This window comes from Rattus rattus, chromosome 1 (genome assembly GCF_011064425.1).
Source record: "Rattus rattus isolate New Zealand chromosome 1, Rrattus_CSIRO_v1, whole genome shotgun sequence".
NCBI classification, from domain to species: domain Eukaryota; kingdom Metazoa; phylum Chordata; class Mammalia; order Rodentia; family Muridae; genus Rattus; species Rattus rattus.
Genome location: NC_046154.1, coordinates 252,993,925 through 253,013,872, shown reverse-complemented (window position 1 = coordinate 253,013,872; position 19,948 = coordinate 252,993,925). Strand labels below are relative to the sequence as shown.

The following is a 19,948-nucleotide window of genomic DNA, read 5'->3' as shown; positions in this document are numbered from 1 at the left end:
GAGGAGGACTCTTCTGCCTCTTCCAAGCCCCGTCTCCATCTCACCTCCACCTGCTCCCTGGACGATCTCTCCGAGTGTGACTACCTGTGTCGCAGTAAGCAGTGTTCCCAGAATGCCCCGCGGCAGGCCCGGGATGAATGGGGGAAGACACGCCCCAGCGCGCGTGCGCACACTCGAAGCCTCGCAACCCAGGACGCAGGCGCGTGCGCACCGTAAGCTTAAATCCCGCTGTGGGCGGCGCCGTGCGCATCCGAGCACCATGGAGGGCGAACCCCGGTCGCAGCCTGGCAGCCCGGGCCGCGCCGAGAGGCTGAACGCGCGGCTGCTGGACGAGTTCGTGTCGCTACACGGACCCGCGCTACGCGCCTCAGGCGTCCCAGAGCGACTATGGGGCAGCCTCCTGCACAAGCTGGAGCACGAGGTATGAGGCGGTACGGGTTGCGGGCGGGCTATGCGGTCGAGTGGGGAGTGCAGTTCAGCTGCTCGGAAGAGGAGCCACTTATATATAAGCTCAGGAGCAGTGTGTACCTGGGAGTCAGAAGGGTATCGAGAGTTGTGCCCATGTCGCCATCCTGCAGGGTCTGGGCCCGTTGAGGATGCAGACTGGCATGCGCTTGGCTCGCGGCATCCCAGCGCCTCGGCTGAGACGTAAGGAGTAGAACTCGCGACTCCACTTACGGATGAGGAAACTGAGGCTCCGGCAGATGCTGGAGCTCCTGTTAGATTCAGGCTACACCAGCATCATTTCAGCCCGCTCTGCGCAGCTCTGCTTGGTCCGTAGAACTCTGTGGAGTTGCTTTCCGCGGCGCGAGTAGCAGGTCTCCCTTTGTAGACCTAGGAGAATGGAAGCCCTGAGACATGGTGAAGACGCTAAGAGAGGGTTTGGAAGATCTCCCATCTGTTGAGGGAATGGCTCCATCTTCACCTGAGCTAGGCCTCCACGGGGTGTCCGGCTTCTTCCGCCGCGGAAGAACTGGGTTTGGGTGCTGAAGACAGAGCAGCTGTTATACTGGGCAGAGGATCTTTTCTGAAGCCTCCCTTAGCACACCGCCTCCTATCTGAGACCCACTAAGGCAGCGGGTGACCAGGAAAAGCCAAGAACTAGAAGTCCCCTGTGCCTTGCAGTGGGACAGCCTCACCCACTTTGATCACGCTGTGTATGGGCCAGATATTTCCTGGTTAAAGCCTGTAGATAGGGCTGTACTGCAGCTCACTAGAAAGTGCTGGGGGTTAGAGAGCACCTCCATCCCTAGCCCTGTGGGAAAGTAAATGCCGAGGAACGTTGACGGTCCTGGGCAGTGCCCTGAGGCTACAACCCCCAGCCAGCCCCAGGACAACCGCTGCAGTGACCGGTTTGGTAGGTGGAGTATTAAATGCTTTTTCTACTTCAGTCTGATTATCAGACGTTACCACATCAGGCATGAATCGAGGCTCATCTGTCAGTGGCACCTCCCTCTAACTGGATTCTCACGTGGTTGGCCCTCCTCGCTGCCACTTTCTGCAGTCTTGCCTTGATCCCAGGCCAATGCTGAGGTAGACCTGGACTCCCATTTATTAGTGATGATAAGAGGGTACTCATGATGCCATGGGGCTGGTTTTTTGGTTGCTTTTTTTTTAATTAATGCCCTGGGATCCCGCTCAGGGGTACCCTCTCTTGGTCAGGTGACTCCCCGCCTAAGCCATGTCTGATTTGGAAAGCAGGCATGGAAAAACACAAGCACCTGGCTCCCTGAGGGGATGCAGAAGATAATAACAGGATACTGCACTCCAACAGGGTCCTGTCCTTTCTCACTAGGGCTGCTGTGGCCTAGCCAGGGACAGCCATTGTTCCCCACCCCCGCTCCCCCAGGCCCTCCTGAGCCATTCCAGACAAAGCTGAGTCACCACAGTGAGACCTGCCACCCAGCCCAGAGGGAATGCTCAGCAGGACTGCGTTCCTGCCTGCAGAGAGCCACCCTCCCCCACCAGGCAGTCAGCTCTGGCTCCTTACCTTGATCTGATCCACAGAAAAGACTGCATGTTTTTAAAAACACCCTCCCCTCCCACTTACAGGACCATTCTTGGTGTTGCCTCCCTCGGGTTTTACAACTAGGAAGGTTGGGGTTCGTCCCTCCAGGCCAGAATGGAGGAAAAGCCAAGACCGGCTTCAGCTTGGGCCTGCTTGTCACCCAGAAGATCTGAGGTGAAAGGCTGGGGGTTTGGAAGACTGGCCATTCCTGAGTTGTGGGTTCTGCCCCCTTAGTTTTAAATGAGGGCAAGCCTCCCCTCCCTGAGGGGATCAAGAAAGAACTTGGCTGAGACTTTGCACTAAGTAAGAGTGTTCCCCAAAGCACCGGCTCCCCTTATCTACTGTCTGTCCTGCCAGCCTCCACCCCGGAGGATGGTAACCTCCCTGCTCCCCACGCACATTTTTTCATATAATGATCGCATGCGTGCGCGTGCGTGTATGCATATGTGGCGATCAGAGTACAACTTTCAGGAGTTGTCCACCATGAGAACTCAGCGACCAAACTTAGGTCAAGCTTGGTCATGAGGACTTTGTCTTTGCCTCATGAGCCTCTCACCAGGTCACTCTCCTCTATACTTTTCTTTCTCTTCCCATCTGTGGTTTTTTTCCCTCCACACCCCAGAAATACAGGCCTGAATGTTTCACTCTCCTCCCAGAGAGTGCTCCCTCCTGGAGAAGCCACATCTAGCTTTCTGAGCTGTGAGTCCCCCCAACCCCCGAAGAGCCCCTTTCTTCTGGCCTCACGAAGCTTGTCTGTGTCTGAGTAGGTAGTGGGTTTATAGCTGTCCCAGAGTGGTAGAGGTCTGAGGGGAGAACTTGCCGATTTAGTCCTGTTTTATCTGATTCGGGCAGATGTCCTACAGGAGTGGATGATGGCCGCTTTCACAAGTTGGGGAAACTGAGTCTCAAAAAGTGTGATACTGGAGCCTGGCTTGGAAGAGAGAGCCTTTGCCGTAGCCCAGGGCCCATTCTATGCCTGACTTTGTGTTTGTTAAATGTCCCAGCAACCCCAGACCTTCCTGTAGTACAGATGGGGAAACCAAGTCACAGAGGGTTTTTGAGTCATGACTTCCCTACCTGTATAAGATGTGGCAAAGTCAGGATTCAAACCTCAGATTCCAGAGGTTCCTCCCACCTGCCCTCCCCCCCACCTTGCGGGCTCAGGACAAGCCTGGGGTCCCTAAAAGATGAAAACTAGGAGAGAGCGTGGGAGAAGAGAAAGAGTTGCTGCTTCTCAGGCTGTCCTTGACTCCCAGTTGTTCCTGGCCTGGGAGATCCAAGCCCACAATTTGAGTTCCCAGTCTGCCCTGAGGGCTGCCTCAGCTCCCTCAGGCCAGACTTTCTGCTGCACTAGTGTGGGAAGGTGCCTGTGGGCTGCCTCAGCTGTCCCGGGATCAGCTGTCCTGGACTAGCTCTAGTGAAAAGGATCCTGAGCTACCTTCTGCCTTTGGGGCCTCATTCCCCTTATAAAGCAGGGCATGTAGGCATAATTCTCCCGTGAATACCTTCTGCCTTTGCCAACATGTGGTGCCCTGTGGGTACTGGCCCAGGAGACCGTGGCATAGATTAAACCCCAGGATGTACCTACAGGGCCTCAGTCTTCAGTTAGGTGCTGCTAAGAGGCCGTATGGTAAATAGGGCTTGCTTCTTGGAGGTGAAGGACTGAGGGGAGGGGTTTCCTATCCACACCCCTGATCCACTACGCTCTGGCCCTAGGTTTTCGATGCCGGGGAGATGTTTGGGATAATGCAAGTGGAGGAGGTGGAGGAGGCTGAGGACGAGGCCGCCAGGGAGGCTCAGAGAAAGCAGCCGAACCCTGGGGGCGAGCTGTGCTACAAGGTCATTGTGACCAATGAGAACGGCGTCCGGGCTGATGACCCCAACAGGTAGGATCTGGGTCTGGACATCGGTTTTTATTAAATAGCGATTTCTCCTGGGCCCTGTTTCCCTGTGACATGTGTGGCCAGTGGTGTCCCCACAGGCTTTGGGGTGGTGTCTAACCTGTGCTGTTGACAGTCTCATCGGGACCAGGGATTGGGTTTGATGCCTCACAAGAGCACATCCCCCGTGACTGCACTGTTGTGATCACCATCTCTCGGTGCTGTAGCTCCTGGTTTTGCTCAGGACAAGCAAACCCGGGGAAGGAAGAACATGCATGAGGTTGTCAGTAGGCTAAGGATATGGCTGCTGAACCCAGCAAGACCAAACAGAGGCTGGCTTTGCTGAGGACCTTTGTCCCCTCTCTGTGAACCATGCTGACTCAGTCCTGGGGAAGGTTCCCAGGAACTGGAAGACCTGAGACCTAGAGCAGGCCTGGTGTTACCCAGAGACGCAGGACTTCCCATCTCCCGGGGACTTGGGTAGGCCTGTGGATCCTTCTGCCAGCGGCTTTGTCGAAGCCTTAACCATGGAATTATTGAGTTTCAATGACATCCCTGATACCAAGCTTTTATCTTCCCCTTCACCACACCGAGTGAGCTGTAGGGGCCACCCTAACCGATGGCACAGCAACACCCCTGCCTGGCACTCACATTTACCTACAGGTGACTCAGACACTGCCCCAGGGGCTTGAGCCTCACTAAGCTCCATGCACTCTGGGGAGTGGCTGGGGATGGACTCACAGACTAATTGGAACCTGTCTTAGTAATCTTTCCTGTGATAAAATATACCAACCGTTGGCTAAGGGAGAAAGGTTTATTCTGGCTCACTGTGTAAGATACAGTCCATCATGAAGGGTGTCCTGGGTATAAGAGGATCTGCCAGCAAGAACCTGAAGCAGTCTTTCGTGACAGATAGGAGTGGGTACAAGGGGATCCAATAGCAGGAATTCGAAGTAGTCTCCTGTTATATCTGCAATCTAGAAAGCAAACAATGAATGCATTGTTGGTTCTCAGATGGTTTTCTGCATTTTACGAAGTCTGGGATCCCCTGACCAGGGAATGGTTCCTCCACCATCAAGATGTGTCTTCCCAGATCAGTTGACATAATCAATGGAGACAGTCCCTCACAGACATACCCAGAGGCCCCTCTCCCAGGTGACTCCATTCTGTCAGGTTGACAGCTCTGACCCTCACAGAGCACAGCTGTCTTTTTCAGTCCCCTCTGCCCTAAGGACTTGTCTGAGTATTTCACATTTGCTAGGCCCTGGAAGTTCTCAGTCCTCTTTACCTCACACCCGCCTGGGTGTGAGTGTTGTTGTACTTCATGGTCACCCCCAAGTGCACACCTCTGGGGCGTGGTTCTGTGTCGCACTGTGTTGTGCAGGAATAAACCTGCCTTTGTTTCAGGATATGCAAACAGACAAGGAAAGTAAGAGCATAGTAATAAATCCCTAAACTTGACCTCCACTGATGACTTGGGACTTGACTGCTCCTTTTATTTCATAGGGGCTATGTGCTCAGGAGAGAGGGGGCTGCCTTGTCCATTGGACAGTAATATGTATGGATCCTCCTAATTCAGAAAAGCTTGCTGGGGCCAGGGTTAGAAGGACAGGCTCAGCTTCTCCCATAGGAAGTTCTTGATGCTCTTAGGTCCTGGGGTGCACATGCATGTATGTGTGTGCTGTGCTGCAGTTCTGTCACTTGCCTGTTGGTGTCATAGGTGCTAAATCCATAGAGCCTTTGCTGTGTTGAATGCCTGTCACTGCTAAATCTGCAGTGGCAGAGTGGCAGCAGGAGCCTTCACCCTGTACCTGCAGCCAGGCGTTTGCACTTCCGTCATGGTGACAGTCAATACGACCACATTTGTTCCATGTGATGCTCATGTGCGTCTGGGGTTGGGCAGTGGGGACTCCCGTTGTCCTGCTCTAGAGCTTAGAGAGGGTCACAGAGTTAGGAAGGTTGAGAGCCACTGGCTTAGTGGCTCATGTGCGGCTTGCGCCTGCAGCATCTTCCTCATCGACCATGCCTGGACGTGCCGTGTGGAGCATGCACGCAAACAGCTGCAGCAGGTGCCTGGACTCCTGCACCGGATGGCCAACCTCATGGGCATCGAGTTCCATGGCGAAGTGCCCAGTCCAGAGGTTGTGGCCCTAGTGCTGGAGGAGATGTGGAAATTCAACCAGACCTATCAGCTGGCCCATGGGGTAAGTAGACTCACTTTCTCCCAGTGCTGGTAGAAGCCCTACTTGGTCCCCATGCCTTTATCAGAAGTATGTTACCAGCTGGGCATGGTGGTGCATACTTTTAATCTTAGCACTTGAGGCAGAGGCCAGTGGACCTCTGAGTTCAAGGCCAGCCTGGTCTATAAAGCTATGAAGTGAGTTCCAAGACAGCTAAGGCTACACAGAGAAATTCTGTCTTGGCCAAAAAAGAGAGAGAGAGACAGAGACAGAGACAGAGAGACAGAGACATTACCAACAATAAAACCAGCTGGTGTGGTGGCACACCTCTTTAATCCCAGCATTTGAGACACAGACAGGCGGATCTTTGAGTTCAGGGCCAGCCTGGTCTACAAAAGCAAGTTCCAGGACAGCTATGGCTATTGAGAAACCCTGTCTCAAAAAACCAAAATAATAATAAATAATAATAATAATTTAAAAAACCAATCAGAACAATCAGGTTACACCCAGTCATGGAAGTCACCCCTTTCGTCTCAAGGAGGAAGAGGCTGTTGGATCTCTGAGTTCAAGGCCAACCTAATCTCTAGCTAATTTTAAGCCAGCCACGGCTACATAAAAGACCTTATCTTGGTCCCTGGGATCAACCAACCAAAGCTGGGGAGCAAGGTACCTACTCTGCCTTCGTACTCATGGGATACAGCCCTGCCTCAGACCTCTAATCCTGGGTACTAGTGACTCAGCTGCCCCTTCCACACATGTTGCCCTCTGTGGTTCTCACTGCCCTTGAGAGAGGAGAGCAGACTGCTTTGACGTTCTTTCAGGCCTTCACCCACCCTGGCAAGCTTCTAGGCTCCTTCCCCTCAGGCTTGAGCCCCTGACTACTCCCAGCCTGGGGAAAGCCAGGCTCAGTTCTTATGGTCTAGCTCCTTGAGCCTCCCTACCTCAGCGTGCTGCATGTGGAACCTCCCCCTGCCATTACCATTAATGCCATTAGGCATTACCTAGTGCCTTATTTCCACAGGCCTGGGCCAGTTAGTAGGATTGGGGGAACCTCCAAGCTCAGAAGTGAACAGCGGTTGTTGGGTGCACCCAGCAGGTGGGTGGACATGTGGCCCAGAATTGCTGTATTCCTCCCACAGACAGCCGAAGAGAAGGTGCCAGTGTGGTACATCATGGACGAGTTTGGCTCAAGGATCCAGCACGCAGACATGCCCAGCTTCGCCACTGCTCCCTTCTTCTACATGCCCCAGCAGGTGGCATACACGCTGCTGTGGCCCCTAAGGGACCTAGACACAGGCGGTAAGTCGGGTGCCTTGCATACCCCAGAGGATGGGCCGTGGGAGGGCCTTCCGTCACCCCCACTGATGGGCATGCGTGTCTTGGCGCAGAGGAGGTGACCCGGGACTATGCCTACGGAGAGGCAGACCCTCTGATCCGGAAATGCATGCTGCTGCCCTGGGCCCCCGCCGACATGCTGGACCTCAGCTCCTCTACGCCTGAGCCTCCCGCCAAGTACTACCAGGTGTGGCCCTGTGCCTGCAACCTTGGGCCTAGTGTTTGATGGTTTTTGGAATGTTCTCTATCCGTTTACTAAGTGTTAAGCGTCGGCTAATCTCCAGGCTCCAGACGAGCTACTCTGGGATGGAAGAGACTTACTGTGCACCAGCTCCTGTAGCCACACAGTGAGGCTGTCTGTCCTGTGTAGATCCCAGGTGGCCTGGGTTTGGGAAGGGGAGGGAGGTCTGTGCAGCCAGATCTGACTCCATGCACTACTTTGCCTCTCCTCTTCTCATGGTGCTTCCTCAAAGGGGACAAGAAGACACTAATTGTTCTGTGGTGTCCATGGGGATGGGTTGCAAGACCGTACGGATACTAAAATCTGTGGGTACTCAGGTTTCTCACGTAAAACTATCAGCACTGCCTCAATATCCCTTGTCTTCCCTAGATAGTTCTCAGTAGAGTAGAGGTGTGCTGTTGACAGTCATGTGGTTTGGGGACAATGACAAGCACACATTCCCTACAGAGGACTTTTTCTCCCAAAATACTTTTGACCTACTGTCAGTTGACTCTGAAATAGTAGCCTCCTGAGGCTTCGAGGGCTGACTGTATTGTACATTGTACACCACAGCAGGCCTTCAGGGAGTCCTTGCTGTCACTGGGACCCGGCAGGTTCATTCAGAAGTGCCTGGCTATGACATATTCACACAGAGGCCCGATACCAATCAGGAGCAAAGCCCTAACATCTATAGAGACTACTTAGTGGTACTGCGCAGTGGCTGCAGCCACACAAGATCTGTGTTCAGTTCCCGGCACCCAGGTCAGGTGGTTCACAGCCATCAGTAACTCAGTTCGTGGTATCCAACACCCTCTCTGGCCTCCACAGGCACTGCACACATGTGTACAAATGCGCATGCCGGTAAACACTCAACACATATAAAAATAAGCCTTTAGGGGAGGGGATGAAAACAGGCCCCTGCAGGAAAGGGCCTCTTCCCTTGTCCTCAACTCTGTACACACAGGAGCCTGTGCCTGGCACACCACAGATGTGTCGATGGTAAACAAACTGGGGTGTAAAGAAGTAGAGTCCAAAACCCAGGGTCAACAGCGACCCGCAGAGGCTGAAACCTCACCCTGCTATGTTTGAGTCTGCCCTGACATTCAGGCCTCTGATGACCACTTAGTTGTAGAAGGTTGTAGACGGATTAAGCGACTTAACTTGGGTGGTAGGGGAAGCTCTGTAAGTTGCTGATTGGGCAGGGCAGACGGCAGTCGTGGTTTTGTGGACCTTGTCGGATCCAGAAAGACTGAAGATGCTGCACCTCGTACCGGGAGTTCAGGGTTTGCCTCCCAACCTCCTGAGTGCCCATACCTAGTCATGTTTGGTGAACGAGGAATTGGGTGCTTGAGGCTTGAGGAATTGAGGTTTGAGGAATGACTAGGGAAGGTTCTACTGACCTCCACCTATGTCTCCACGGGAAGTCACTGCAGGAAGGAAAACAAGGCAGGAGACCAGACAACCCTCACCTGAGACCTGTTGGCCCAGGACCATGGGTCCGGGCTGTAATCTGGCCTGGGGGCGACCTGTGTTGGTGACAAATTGCTCCAGCAGCTTAGGACAGTGAATATTTCTTGCCTCCCACAGTTTCTGGGGGACAGGAATAGAGACAGTGCTCAGCAAGTGGCCGAAGCTGAGGCGTTTGCAGCACTCAGGCTCTGTGAGTCAAGCTGGCTATTGGAGAGGTCTCAGCGTCTCCACACAGGTGCCTCTCTGTGGGCTTCTGAGTGTCTGAGGCATGGCAGCTGCCTGTTATTTGAGCGAGTGATCCAGCAGCAAGCCAGAGGGAGTTGAGCCTGTGATCTGGGCACAGATCTCTCGCTTCCTCTCTGCTGCTCATTTAGAAGTAGCTCCTCGGGTCCTGGGATGAACTACATTCTGTAGTTCAAGGGAGTGTCAGAGTCTGTGGACATGTTTTAAACTGTTAGCCAGCTTAGGCCAGGAACAGCCCTCGGGTACTCATCTCAGACCCGAGCGACTCCTCCCAGTTCCTCCCAGTTCCTCCAAGCTCCTCCCAGTTCCTCCCAGCTCCTCCCAGCTCCTCCCAGCTCCTCCCAGCTCCTCCCAGCTCCTCCCAGCTCCTCCCAGCTCCTCCCAGCTCCTCCCAGCTCCTCCCAGCACAGGTTTGGCACCTCTTGCCACCTGAGTCTAGAAGGCAGCGTGAAGAATAAGAACAATGTGTTCTTTGCCCAGCCTGGATTCTTGGGGATCCGAGGGGCCGGAGTCCAGCACCCTGAGGTCAGGTAGCCCTGGGCTGCCACTGAGAGAGACAAGGATTTGAAGGATGGGGCCTGTCACACAGGGCAGGAGAAGTTCATGGTCGTTCACTTCCTTCATTGAGGTCTGTTTCTGCCTCTGTCCAATTCTAGGCCATTTTGGAGGAAAACAAGGAGAAACTGCCGCTCACCATTAGCCCGGTGGCACGTCCCCAGGGCCACATCTTCAGGTACATAGCCCTGTTCTCTGCTGTCACTGAGACTTGTCTTCTATGACTGCCATTCCCAGGTCCCAGAACAAGACCCTTCCGGGCCCTGGGTCAGTTGCTGTGTCCTGGGGGCTTGGAATCTAGACGTGGTGGCAATGGTACCAGAGTACTTAGAATCACAGAGGAGTGTGAGAAAGCAGGCAAGACTGCCTGGAGGAAGTGGCTATTAAACTTGCCCTGGAAAATTAGAAACAGCCAGGCTCGGTGACATCCCTGTAATCTCAACATGAGAGAGAGATGGAGGCAGGAAGACCCTGACAAGTTCTCAGCCATCCTGGACTACAGGGCGAGACCCTAGCTTGATAAAAGAGAAAGACACCTATATTGCCAGGGAAGCCAATCCAAGGAGTCTGAGGGTGTAGGCAGTGATGGGAAAAGGTACAGCTCTACCTCCATGCCATGGGGCCTGAGCACAGAGCCACGCCTACCTAGTACTGAGCAGGGCTTCTCTGCCTTTCTAGAAACCCTCCCTACAGACCCCCAGATACCCATTACGCAAACTTGGCACAGCTAGAATTGGGTCATGTGCTCCACTCCATCCAGACTACCAGGTCCTGGGTCAGCCTCTCTCTACTTGGTCCTCTTTCCTACAGCCGGAGCCCTAGCCAAGCAAAGGGTATGTCCTGAGACAAGATCTGGCTGCAAACCCCACTCCCCCACACACCTCTATTCCCTCTGGAGTGGACTAGATGGGGCCCAGTAAGTCCTGGTTGCAGCCATGGTTCATACTCTAGACTCAGACAGGTTAACAGCCAGTGCTAGTCCCATCCCAGCAGGCTAGGCCTCAGTTTGAGCCCCTACAGCAGCGTCCTCCCAAGCTGCCTCCTACCTCATGCCATGTGTCCTCTTTGCTTTACACTTAGTAACCTCAGAAATGCAGCCATCTCTAGGTCCTGTCCTCACTTCTGCCCTGGCTTCGAAGTATGACCTAAGACCTGCCCCGGGTCACAGCCCTGCAGATTCAGGAGAGCACTCTGAGGGACTCACAGACTGAGAGCAAACAGGACTGGGAGGTTGCTGCTGTCGGCCTGATGGCAGCACTGGAGGTGTTTCCAGGATTCTAGCCTCTTACTGAAGAGTGAAATAAAAGGGCCAGCGAGATGACTTGGCCAGTAAAGGTACCTGCCGCCATGCCTGGCAACCTAAATTCAATCCCTAGGGCCCACATGATGGAGGGAGAGAACCAGCTACCTACCTCTGACCTCTGTGCACACACTTGCACATGTGGGTGCACACACTACACACGCACACATACACAAAGGAATATAAGAAAACTCACACAGATTATAGAGCAGCAAGGAAACTTTTATTGAAAACAGAAGTAGTAGAGATCAGAAAGGAACACGCTGTGAAGACTGCTAGAGCCCCACAGACTCATGTCCTACTTACTGTCTGGGGTTTCCTTGTATGGGGTTCAAGAGAAAATTAGTCCCTAGGGGTATAACTTGGGGGGTTCTTGTTGGTGATGTTGTTGTTGTTTGAGACAGGGTTTCTCTGTGTAGTCCTGGCTGTTCTGAAACTTGCTCTATAGACCAGGCTGGCCTTATGTAGGAGATAGACCTGCCCCTGCCCCTGCCTCTGCCTCCGTCCCTGCCTCCCTCGTGCTGGGATTAAAGGTGAGCACTGCTACACCTGGCTTCTCCACTTTGACTAAGAGGCTTAGAGTTTTTAGCCCTTTACTCACTGTGCATGTCTATCCCCATAATGCGTCTGACCTTGATCAGATCTGTTGCCAATTATGCATGGGCATGAGCTGGTAAATAAAGAAAAGATTCTCCCCTAAAGGTTCACTTGAGGACAGGTGTGGCTTATTGCCCTTCTACCCTACGCCAATTCCAGCCAGATCGACACTCCCCCAGGATGTAGTTTTGAATAGAAACTGTTCGAGTTTGGTGTTATTACAGGGAGGAGAAATCTGCCTCATTGTTGTTCAGAGTGGAGTGTGTATAGCCCATACCAAGCGGAGTCCCAGATGCTAAGCTCTCCCTATGCTTGCCTGACCCCTAGCCATCTGTTTTCATCTACTGAACATCTAAGCCATCCTGTCAACCTGATGGCAGATGAGAGGCAAGCTCTGTGGTCCCACCTTCTGTGGGGAACCAGGGGATGAGTGTCTTCCCACAGCTGGGCAGAGGAGATGGGTTTAGACGCAGACGGCCAACACCAGGGGCCACTGCTCACTCAGCTCTCTCCACAGAGTCCACTGCGATGTGCAACAGGTGCTCAGCCACCTCACGCACCCTCGCTTCACCTTCACTGACAGCGAGGCTGACGCCGACGTCTACTTCCATTTCTCGCACTTCAAGGACTACACGTACGTACCTTGCAGCCTCCCCGCGCCCCATACCTGTGCCTATCATGGCTGCCGTGCTCCCCAGGATACTAAGCTGACCTCTCTGTTGGCCATACCTGTGTTCACCCGTAGGAAACTCAGCCAAGAGAGCCCACAGGTACTACTCAACCAGTTCCCCTGTGAGAACCTGCTGACTGTTAAGGACTGTCTGGCCTCCATCGCTCGCCGGGCTGGAGGTCCTGAGGGTCCCCCCTGGCTACCCCGAACCTTCAACCTGCGCACCGAGCTGCCCCAGTTCGTCAGCTATTTCCAGCACCGAGAGAGGCGGTAAGTCCCCTAGACGCCAGGCAGGGCGAGCAGATACTGCTATTCCATTGTAAAGCTGCAGCTCCGTTCCCATCCTAATCCCTTAGCTGGACACCTACTAGCTTCTCTTGTCGCTTCGGGGGAGGGGGCAGCTTCCACCCTGTAGCATTCCTTAGTTTCCATTACATTCCTAACCCAGTATGACATTGGGCTTCCTAAGTGACACTGGCTACCCAGTTTACCTCTAGGTCCGCAGGACACGTTGTCTGAAAGGCAGGCATGGCTCAACTGTCTTCCCTTAGGGGTGAAGACAACCACTGGATCTGCAAGCCTTGGAACCTGGCCCGCAGCCTGGACACTCACGTCACCAACAATCTCCACAGCATCATCCGACACCGAGAGAGCACCCCCAAGGTAGGCACGCAGCTCCCCCAACCCAGGCGCTCCAGATACAGGCACAGCGAAGAGAGTCAGCTGGGAGTTGGGGTCACTCAACCTGCGGGGATAAATCATGCCACTGTAGCACATGGCTCACCACCCACGGAGCCCCCAGATCTGTGGAAATGATCCTATAGAGATGGGACTTCCCGTGGCTGTTTGGAGGAGCTGTGTCAGGACACACGGTCCTCAGCCATGGCTACAGCGGAGGGACACGTTCATGGCACAAGCTGGGAGGAAATGAACTTTGAGGGCTGCCAGTCATTGTGGGGACTTGAGACAGCAGGTGGGAGTGGGTGGGATTATTACTGAGAATCCCTCTTTTTAAAACCTGATAACTAGGGCTCGGTCAATATCTCAGTGGGTAAAGAAAGTGCTTGTTTTGCGTGCATGAGAACTGGAGTTCAGTTCCTGAACCCATGTAAAGGGGGTAAGGGGCAGGGGGTAGGGAGAGCCAAGCATGGCCAGTCTAGCCTGCTTGTCACACTCCAGGCCAATGGGAGACCCTGGCTCTAAAATAAATATATGGATGACACCTAAGGAATGGCACTCGAGGTTGGCTCTGGCTTACACACGTGTGCATACACTAATGCTGATTTTTTTTTTCTTTAATTAAAAAGGGTAGGGATTGGAGCGATGGATCAGTGTTAAGAACCCTTGGTATTCCTGCAGAGGATCCAGGTTCTGTTCTCAGCATCCTCATAGCAGCTCACAGCCATCTGTAACACCAATTGAGGGTATCTAACGCTGTCTTGTGGCCTCTGAGTGCATGTGGTATGCATTCATAAACGCGGACAAGCACTCTTACACATAAATAAGCTTTTTAAAGTACAAAATCAGGGTGACCATACGGCCTCTGCCCTGCCGTCGCTAGAGTTTGAAAGTGCAGGAGGAGGAGGGAGCAGCCATAGCTGGCAGAGATGGCATTGCACTTGGAGTCCTTTTATGGACCCAGGTGAACCCATCATGGGTGTATAGGAGCTCCCAGGTGCTCTGTCCTGCCCTGGGTGAGCTGGGAGCTACTGGCGAGTCCCCGTCTGTCCTCCAGGTTGTGTCAAAATACATTGAAAGTCCCGTCTTGTTCTTCCGAGAAGACGTGGGGAACGTCAAGTTTGACATCCGCTACATTGTGCTGCTGCGCTCAGTGAGGCCGCTGAGGTTGTTTGTGTATGATGTGTTCTGGCTACGCTTCTCCAATCGGTAGGTGGGTCAGTGGAGGCCGAGGGCTGGGCAGGGAAGGGCTGGACAGAGGAACCCTTCCTTCACTGTGGGGCCAGGGTGCCTGCTCTGGGCATCACCCATGACATCATTGCTGTAGCAAATGTGACACTCCTGGATATCAACACAGAATCATAATGACGTACTGTGGTTTACAGAGCATCTCCACAGCACATCGCTTGTCTTGACTCCAACCCAGGCTGAGGGGCTGTCCCAGTCCACAGACAAGGGGAGTAGTGTACCCCAACCCCAGCAATGTGTGCCTGCTCTCCATAGCGCTTGGGAACCCATGCTTTGTCTGTCCTCTTGTCTCTCAGGCCCTTCGCCCTCAATGACCTAGACGACTATGAGAAGCATTTCACCGTCATGAACTATGACCCGGATGTGGTGCTGAAGCAGGTAGGGCCTGGTGGGGCCCAAGAGCGAGTCTAGGATCTGGCTATCATAGTCAGGAAGTCCTTCCCACGGTGCTAAAGAGCACCCAGTGTTGACGATGGAGAAACTGGGTTCCCTGGTCTCTGTAGGGGCCACTGCCACACCGCAGGTACAGTGAGGTAGCAATGCTATCTGCATGCCAGGGCTAAAGGCAGCACAGCAGACATAAGGCCAGCAGTGCCTCTGGGACAGTAGTGTGCAACCACCAGGTCCCAACTCTGGGTATAGGTTGGAAAGGGCAGCTAGACCATCACATATGTTCATCAAAGTCCGCTATCCCAACTAAGGAGTATTGGTGCCTAACACCGACCCTGTCTGACAGGAGACCAGGAAAGCCCATGCTGTCCTCTCCTACTCTCCTCCCTTCCCAAAATGTGTGCTTTTCCCTCTGTGGGCACACCCTAGTTCTTTTTTAATTTATTTTCAGATTTTTTTGTTGTTGTTGTTGTTGTTGTTGTTGCTTTTTTGTTTGGTTTGGTTTGTTTGTTTTGGCATTTTTGAGATATGGGCTCATTTGACCCAGGCTGGCTTTGAACTCTCAGCTCTCCTGCCTCAGCCTCACACATGCATACTGAGTGCAGAGGCTGGTGGACCTCTAAGGTGCCTCTCTGTGCCGTGCCCAAGCATCTTCTAAGTAGGTTTGGTTTTGTTTTTGTTGTTGTTTTGGGGGTGGTTTGTTTGTTTGTTTGTTTGTTTTTCTGGAGCTAAGGACCGAACCCAGGGCCTTGCGCTTGCTAGGCAAGTGCTCTACCACTGAGCTAAATCCCCAACCCCTCTAAGTAGGTTCGTAAGAAAAGAACTGCCACAGCAGAGTGGCTGTGCTGACTAAGATTCCCCATGGGGCAAAGTGACCCTGTTGCTTCTTGTCCCTCTTACCTTTGATTGGATTGAAAGCCAGGACCCAGATTACCCATCAAGGCCCCTGGCATTGTTGGAAGCCAGCCCAAGGACACTGAGCTCTTTTTCCTCTGCTGGGTGATTGTGTTACCTGAGAAGCCCCTTTGTGCAGTAACTGGTGTCCCATGGGGCATGCACTCCTGTCCCATGGGACAATGGGACACGTACTCGTGTCCCATGGGACCTCTATAGGCCCATGCTGGCTTATCATTCTCTGGGAAAAATCTCAGCTTTCTTATTCAGATGTTTCTTCGGTAAAATCTCGGTCCTGGGGTCCTTGTCCGGGGTCCTTGTCCGGGGTCCTGCAGAGTGGGTCTGAGCTCTGCTGCCAGTGGGCTGTGCTGAGCTGGTCATGATGGCCATGCCCCATAGCCTCCTGAGTCCTGGATCTTTAGTTCCCAGCTTGAGCCTTGCAGCAGCCCAGCAAGGTCAGTGGACCACTACTCTTTTTGTAGAAGGGGAAACTGAGGCTCAGAGTAGCAAGTCTGCCTGCCTAGAGCCTAACATGGTCTCCTGTCCCCCTGAGTACCCTGAGGACCAGAGCTGGACCCAGTCCTGTGCTATGGGATGAATGTCAGGACTGAACCCTAAAAGGCAGCCGTTGTCCTGGTAACTGACTCTCATCTACTGCAGGTGCACTATAATGAGTTCATCCCCCAGTTTGAGAAGCAGAACCCAGAGTTTCCTTGGAGTGGTGTCCAGGTGAGTCTTGGGCTCTGCCAGGTTGGGGCTTTGGAAGCCACACCCTTCCTTTACAGACAGAGGAGTCGTCTTCCCACTGAGACAGGTAGAGATGGCTAGACTAAGACCACCCTCCCAGGCACTCTGGGCCTGTGTGTCAGTTCTGTGGGCTCTTTACAATACTCCTAAGAGGAAGGTGTTGTGAAAGAATCGCAGCTCACGTCTGGACAGACCACACCAGGCCAATGCAGTACCACATGAGAGAGGTTTATTGTGGGGGAAGGGGACAAAAGGGTAACAGAGACCAAGCGGGAAGAGAGAGAGAAGGGGAAGAAGGAGGGGGGAAGGTCAGGAAGGGTCTCCTTTTATTTAGGCTGTGATGTAACCACTCACAGGTAAAGGTGGGAGGTAAACCAAATGGATGCTGGGAATGTATGGCCATTGCCATGGCAACAGATGCGCGGGTCCCTGTCACCTATGGGTTCTTCAGAGGTGATCTGTAAGCAACCATAAAGCTGGTTCCTGATACCAACATAAGGGAAGGAATTCATCTTAGCTGTGAGGTTGCCTAAGAGCAAAAGGCTCCAACAGCTCCAGGAATCCAAGCTCATGGGGCTGTGGGGGCGGGGGGCTGGTCTTAGGACAGAAAATTGGCAGATTTGTTGGAGTCCTGCTCAGTGACATCCCTAATACAAAGCAGAAATGGACTCCTGGAGTGTGGGGACAGGATGACATGGCCATCGGCCACGCCTAGAGACAAAGGTTGTAGGGATGTCCATCTTCAGGACAGGGTTCAGACAAGGATAGTGGGCCTCGTTAGTCCCAAAGTCAGGGTCGAGAACACCATGTAACAGAGCATTGCTTGTCCCTAGGCTGAGATCTTCAAGGCCTTCACGGAGCTGTTTGAAGTGGCATGTGCCAAGCCACCACCCATGGGTCTCTGTGACTACCCCTCATCTCGGGCCATATATGCTGTTGACCTCATGCTCAAGTGGGACAGCCATCCAGATGGTAAGGGGACTCTCCACACCAGAACCTTCCACCGCTCCACCCATGCCCAGACCAGCAGCACCTGGAACAGCCCTAGCTGTGGTAGGGTTTTTGGTTTGGTTTGGTTTGGTTGTTTTATGCATTTGAGAGTTCTGTGTGCGTGTTCATGCAGGACACAGGACCTCCTAGAACTGGAGTTAAGAATGGTTGTGAGCCACCTTGTGGATTCTAGGAACTCAATCCAGGTCCTCTGCAAAGACAGCAAGTGCTCTTAACTACTGAACCATCTCTCTAGCCCGTGGCTGTCATTCCACTGGATAATTAGCCAGGTGGTCCAGGTCGGGAATCCTGGCCTGGTCTATTAGGGAAACACCTGCATCACTTCAGGGGGAAAGGCACTGACTGGGGCCATGAGAGCTCACGGGACCGGAGAGCTGGAGCCACCCTGCCAGCCCTGCATGCCACTCCCTCTGACCAAACTGGCCGTCGAAACCTGGAGCAATGTGTCCTTGTAACCCTAGGGTTAGGGGTAGAGCTTCAGCCTTTCTTTGAGGAACAGGTCTCAAGCAAGGAAAGTTCTGGATCACACCCTGTGCACCCACACTGGGAATTGGGGCCTAAGTCTGTACCCATCACAGCCTCAGCCTGTCCTCCCAAGACAGATGTGTACCCGGGCCTTGCGACCATACAGCCTCCCCACCTCTGTTTCGCCACCAGGAAAGCGGGTGATGCAGCCCCAGATCCTGGAGGTGAACTTCAACCCTGACTGCGAGCGAGCCTGCAAGTACCACCCCTCGTTCTTCAACGATGTCTTCAGCACCTTGTTTCTGGACGAGACCGACGACTGCCATGTCACCCGCATCATCTAGGTGCCCAGAGTTCTGCCCGTGCTCGTAGCTGGTTCCAGCCTCTGCTCATGGAACTGCCTCTGCAGCCCCAGCCATCTCCTTCCCTCCCTTCCCCACTTCCTGAGCCGTGTTCCTGCTTCGTATGTGGGATGTCAGGTCCATGTGTGGCAGAGCTGGACAGGGAGTGGTGTCCCAAGGGCTGGGCTCTGCCCTGGCACTCTCCATACCTCTTAACACCCTCTCTTCTCTGACGAGTCTGCAGCTCAGCTCTTCTGGCATCCAGAGAGTTCGCAGACAAAGAGGTGTCCTGCAGAAACAGGGTTCCACGGGGAAGTCTTTGGGAACCCCATATCCACCAGGGCCTGGGAGTGCTCTCTCAGAACCTCTGCCCTCCTGTGCCGTGGCTGCTGTAAGCAGGGTACAGGAACCCTGTGTTACACCCAAGGCCCCAGAACAGCCCAGGGGAAACAAACATTTGCCAACCCAGCCTTATGCCTTGGCTCCTCCACCAGAGCCTTCACCAGCAGACTTCCCAGCCATGCCTGCCCTTGGTGTTTGCCTTCTGGGAAGCTGGGCTGTCCAGAGCCCTGTGCTCTCTGTGTGCTGATGCCTCACCGAGTCCCACTGTGCTCCTGTGATAGACAGGGTGCTAGGGTGCTCTAGGGTTGTGATGTTTCATGGCAGAGTCCAGGCAGGGGTGACTGAAAATGTCAGAGCTGCTAAGATAACTCTGAGGAGACCTTGATGTGGGAATCAGGCTGCCTCTTGCCAAGTTTCAGAGTCAAAATGTTGAGGCTTCGGGGTGTTTTTCTTTTAACCTACAGAAAGACAATGTAATATCCAGCTCCTAATTTTGTTTCTAGAATTTTGAAGTCAGCCACTATTGTTTCTGGAACTGCTGGGTGCCTGGATCCGGCCCCCTAGGGAGTGGGTGTGGTTATAGTGGGCGGGAGCTGCTTCCAGACTCTCCGACTGCTCCAGTGGGGCACTGTGGGGGCCGTTGTACTTGTGAAGGTAAAAGTGACCTCTCAGCATAACTGGACATGGTTCCTCCTGCTCATCTCTGGGCGTGTAGGCCATCTATTAGAGAGCCGGCCCATCCATGTTGGGTCCAACCACCGTCAGGGGCAGGGTAGAAACTTGCTGGTCCTGCTCCTGGAAAGCTGCTGGTCTCCGCCTTTTATACTGCAATAAAATACGCCTTCTTTTTACCCAGCCTTTTCTCTCTGGGGCCCTAGAGGCACAGGCCTGGGTTGGCATGGAAGCCGTGTTCCCCCACAGTTACAGGCAGACCCAACATGTTACCATGTGTGCTTTGAGAAATGAGAGGGAAAAGCCAGATCCCCGAGCTCTCTAAGCCAGTTTGGCTTCCTAGTGGGAGCCCCATTCCAAGCTGAAGAACTCTGACCCGTCCTGTCTATACCACCAACCCAAGGGGGTTTGGGGGTCACAGGATCTGAGGCTTGGCCCCACATGGTGGCCTTGAGAAATAGTATTCTCTGTGTTGTCTGCTTGTTCTGGAGTGGGAAGAGGCCACAGCTCATGAGGTGGTTAAGAGAGGCTGGAAGCTGACAGAACCAGCAAGATGGCTCATCAAGTAAAACTGCCTGCTGCCAAGCCTGAGGACCTCCCTGGGAATTACAGGGAGAAAACAGGTTGCTCCCACAGGTTGTCCTCTGACCTCCATGTGTATACCAAATATATTTTAAAAGTTTTCTAAAGAAGCCAGGTACT

At 53.5% G+C, this 19,948-nt stretch overlaps 1 protein-coding gene across 1 annotated transcript; it reads left to right on the top strand.

Annotated features, from left to right (window-relative positions):
• The first annotated feature begins 217 nt into the window (after positions 1-217).
• On the top strand, positions 218-19,425 carry Ttll12 (tubulin tyrosine ligase like 12). Its single transcript, XM_032918752.1, has 14 exons — positions 218-421; positions 3,725-3,894; positions 5,894-6,092; positions 7,208-7,367; positions 7,457-7,590; positions 9,993-10,069; positions 12,306-12,422; positions 12,534-12,728; positions 13,010-13,121; positions 14,194-14,345; positions 14,681-14,762; positions 16,329-16,397; positions 17,249-17,387; positions 18,084-19,425. The coding sequence occupies exons 1-14, from the start codon at positions 260-262 to the stop codon at positions 18,233-18,235; spliced, it is 1,920 nt and encodes a 639-aa protein (XP_032774643.1). The 5' UTR covers positions 218-259; the 3' UTR covers positions 18,236-19,425.
• The last annotated feature ends 523 nt before the right edge of the window (positions 19,426-19,948 follow it).

Coding starts and splice junctions, on each gene's coding strand:
- Ttll12 (XM_032918752.1), top strand. CDS start 260: ATGGAGGGCGAACCCCGGTCGCAGCCTGGCAGCCCGGGCCGCGCCGAG. Junction 422..3,724: donor TGCACAAGCTGGAGCACGAG/GTATGAGGCGGT, acceptor CTCTGGCCCTAG/GTTTTCGATGCCGGGGAGAT. Junction 3,895..5,893: donor CGGGCTGATGACCCCAACAG/GTAGGATCTGGG, acceptor TTGCGCCTGCAG/CATCTTCCTCATCGACCATG.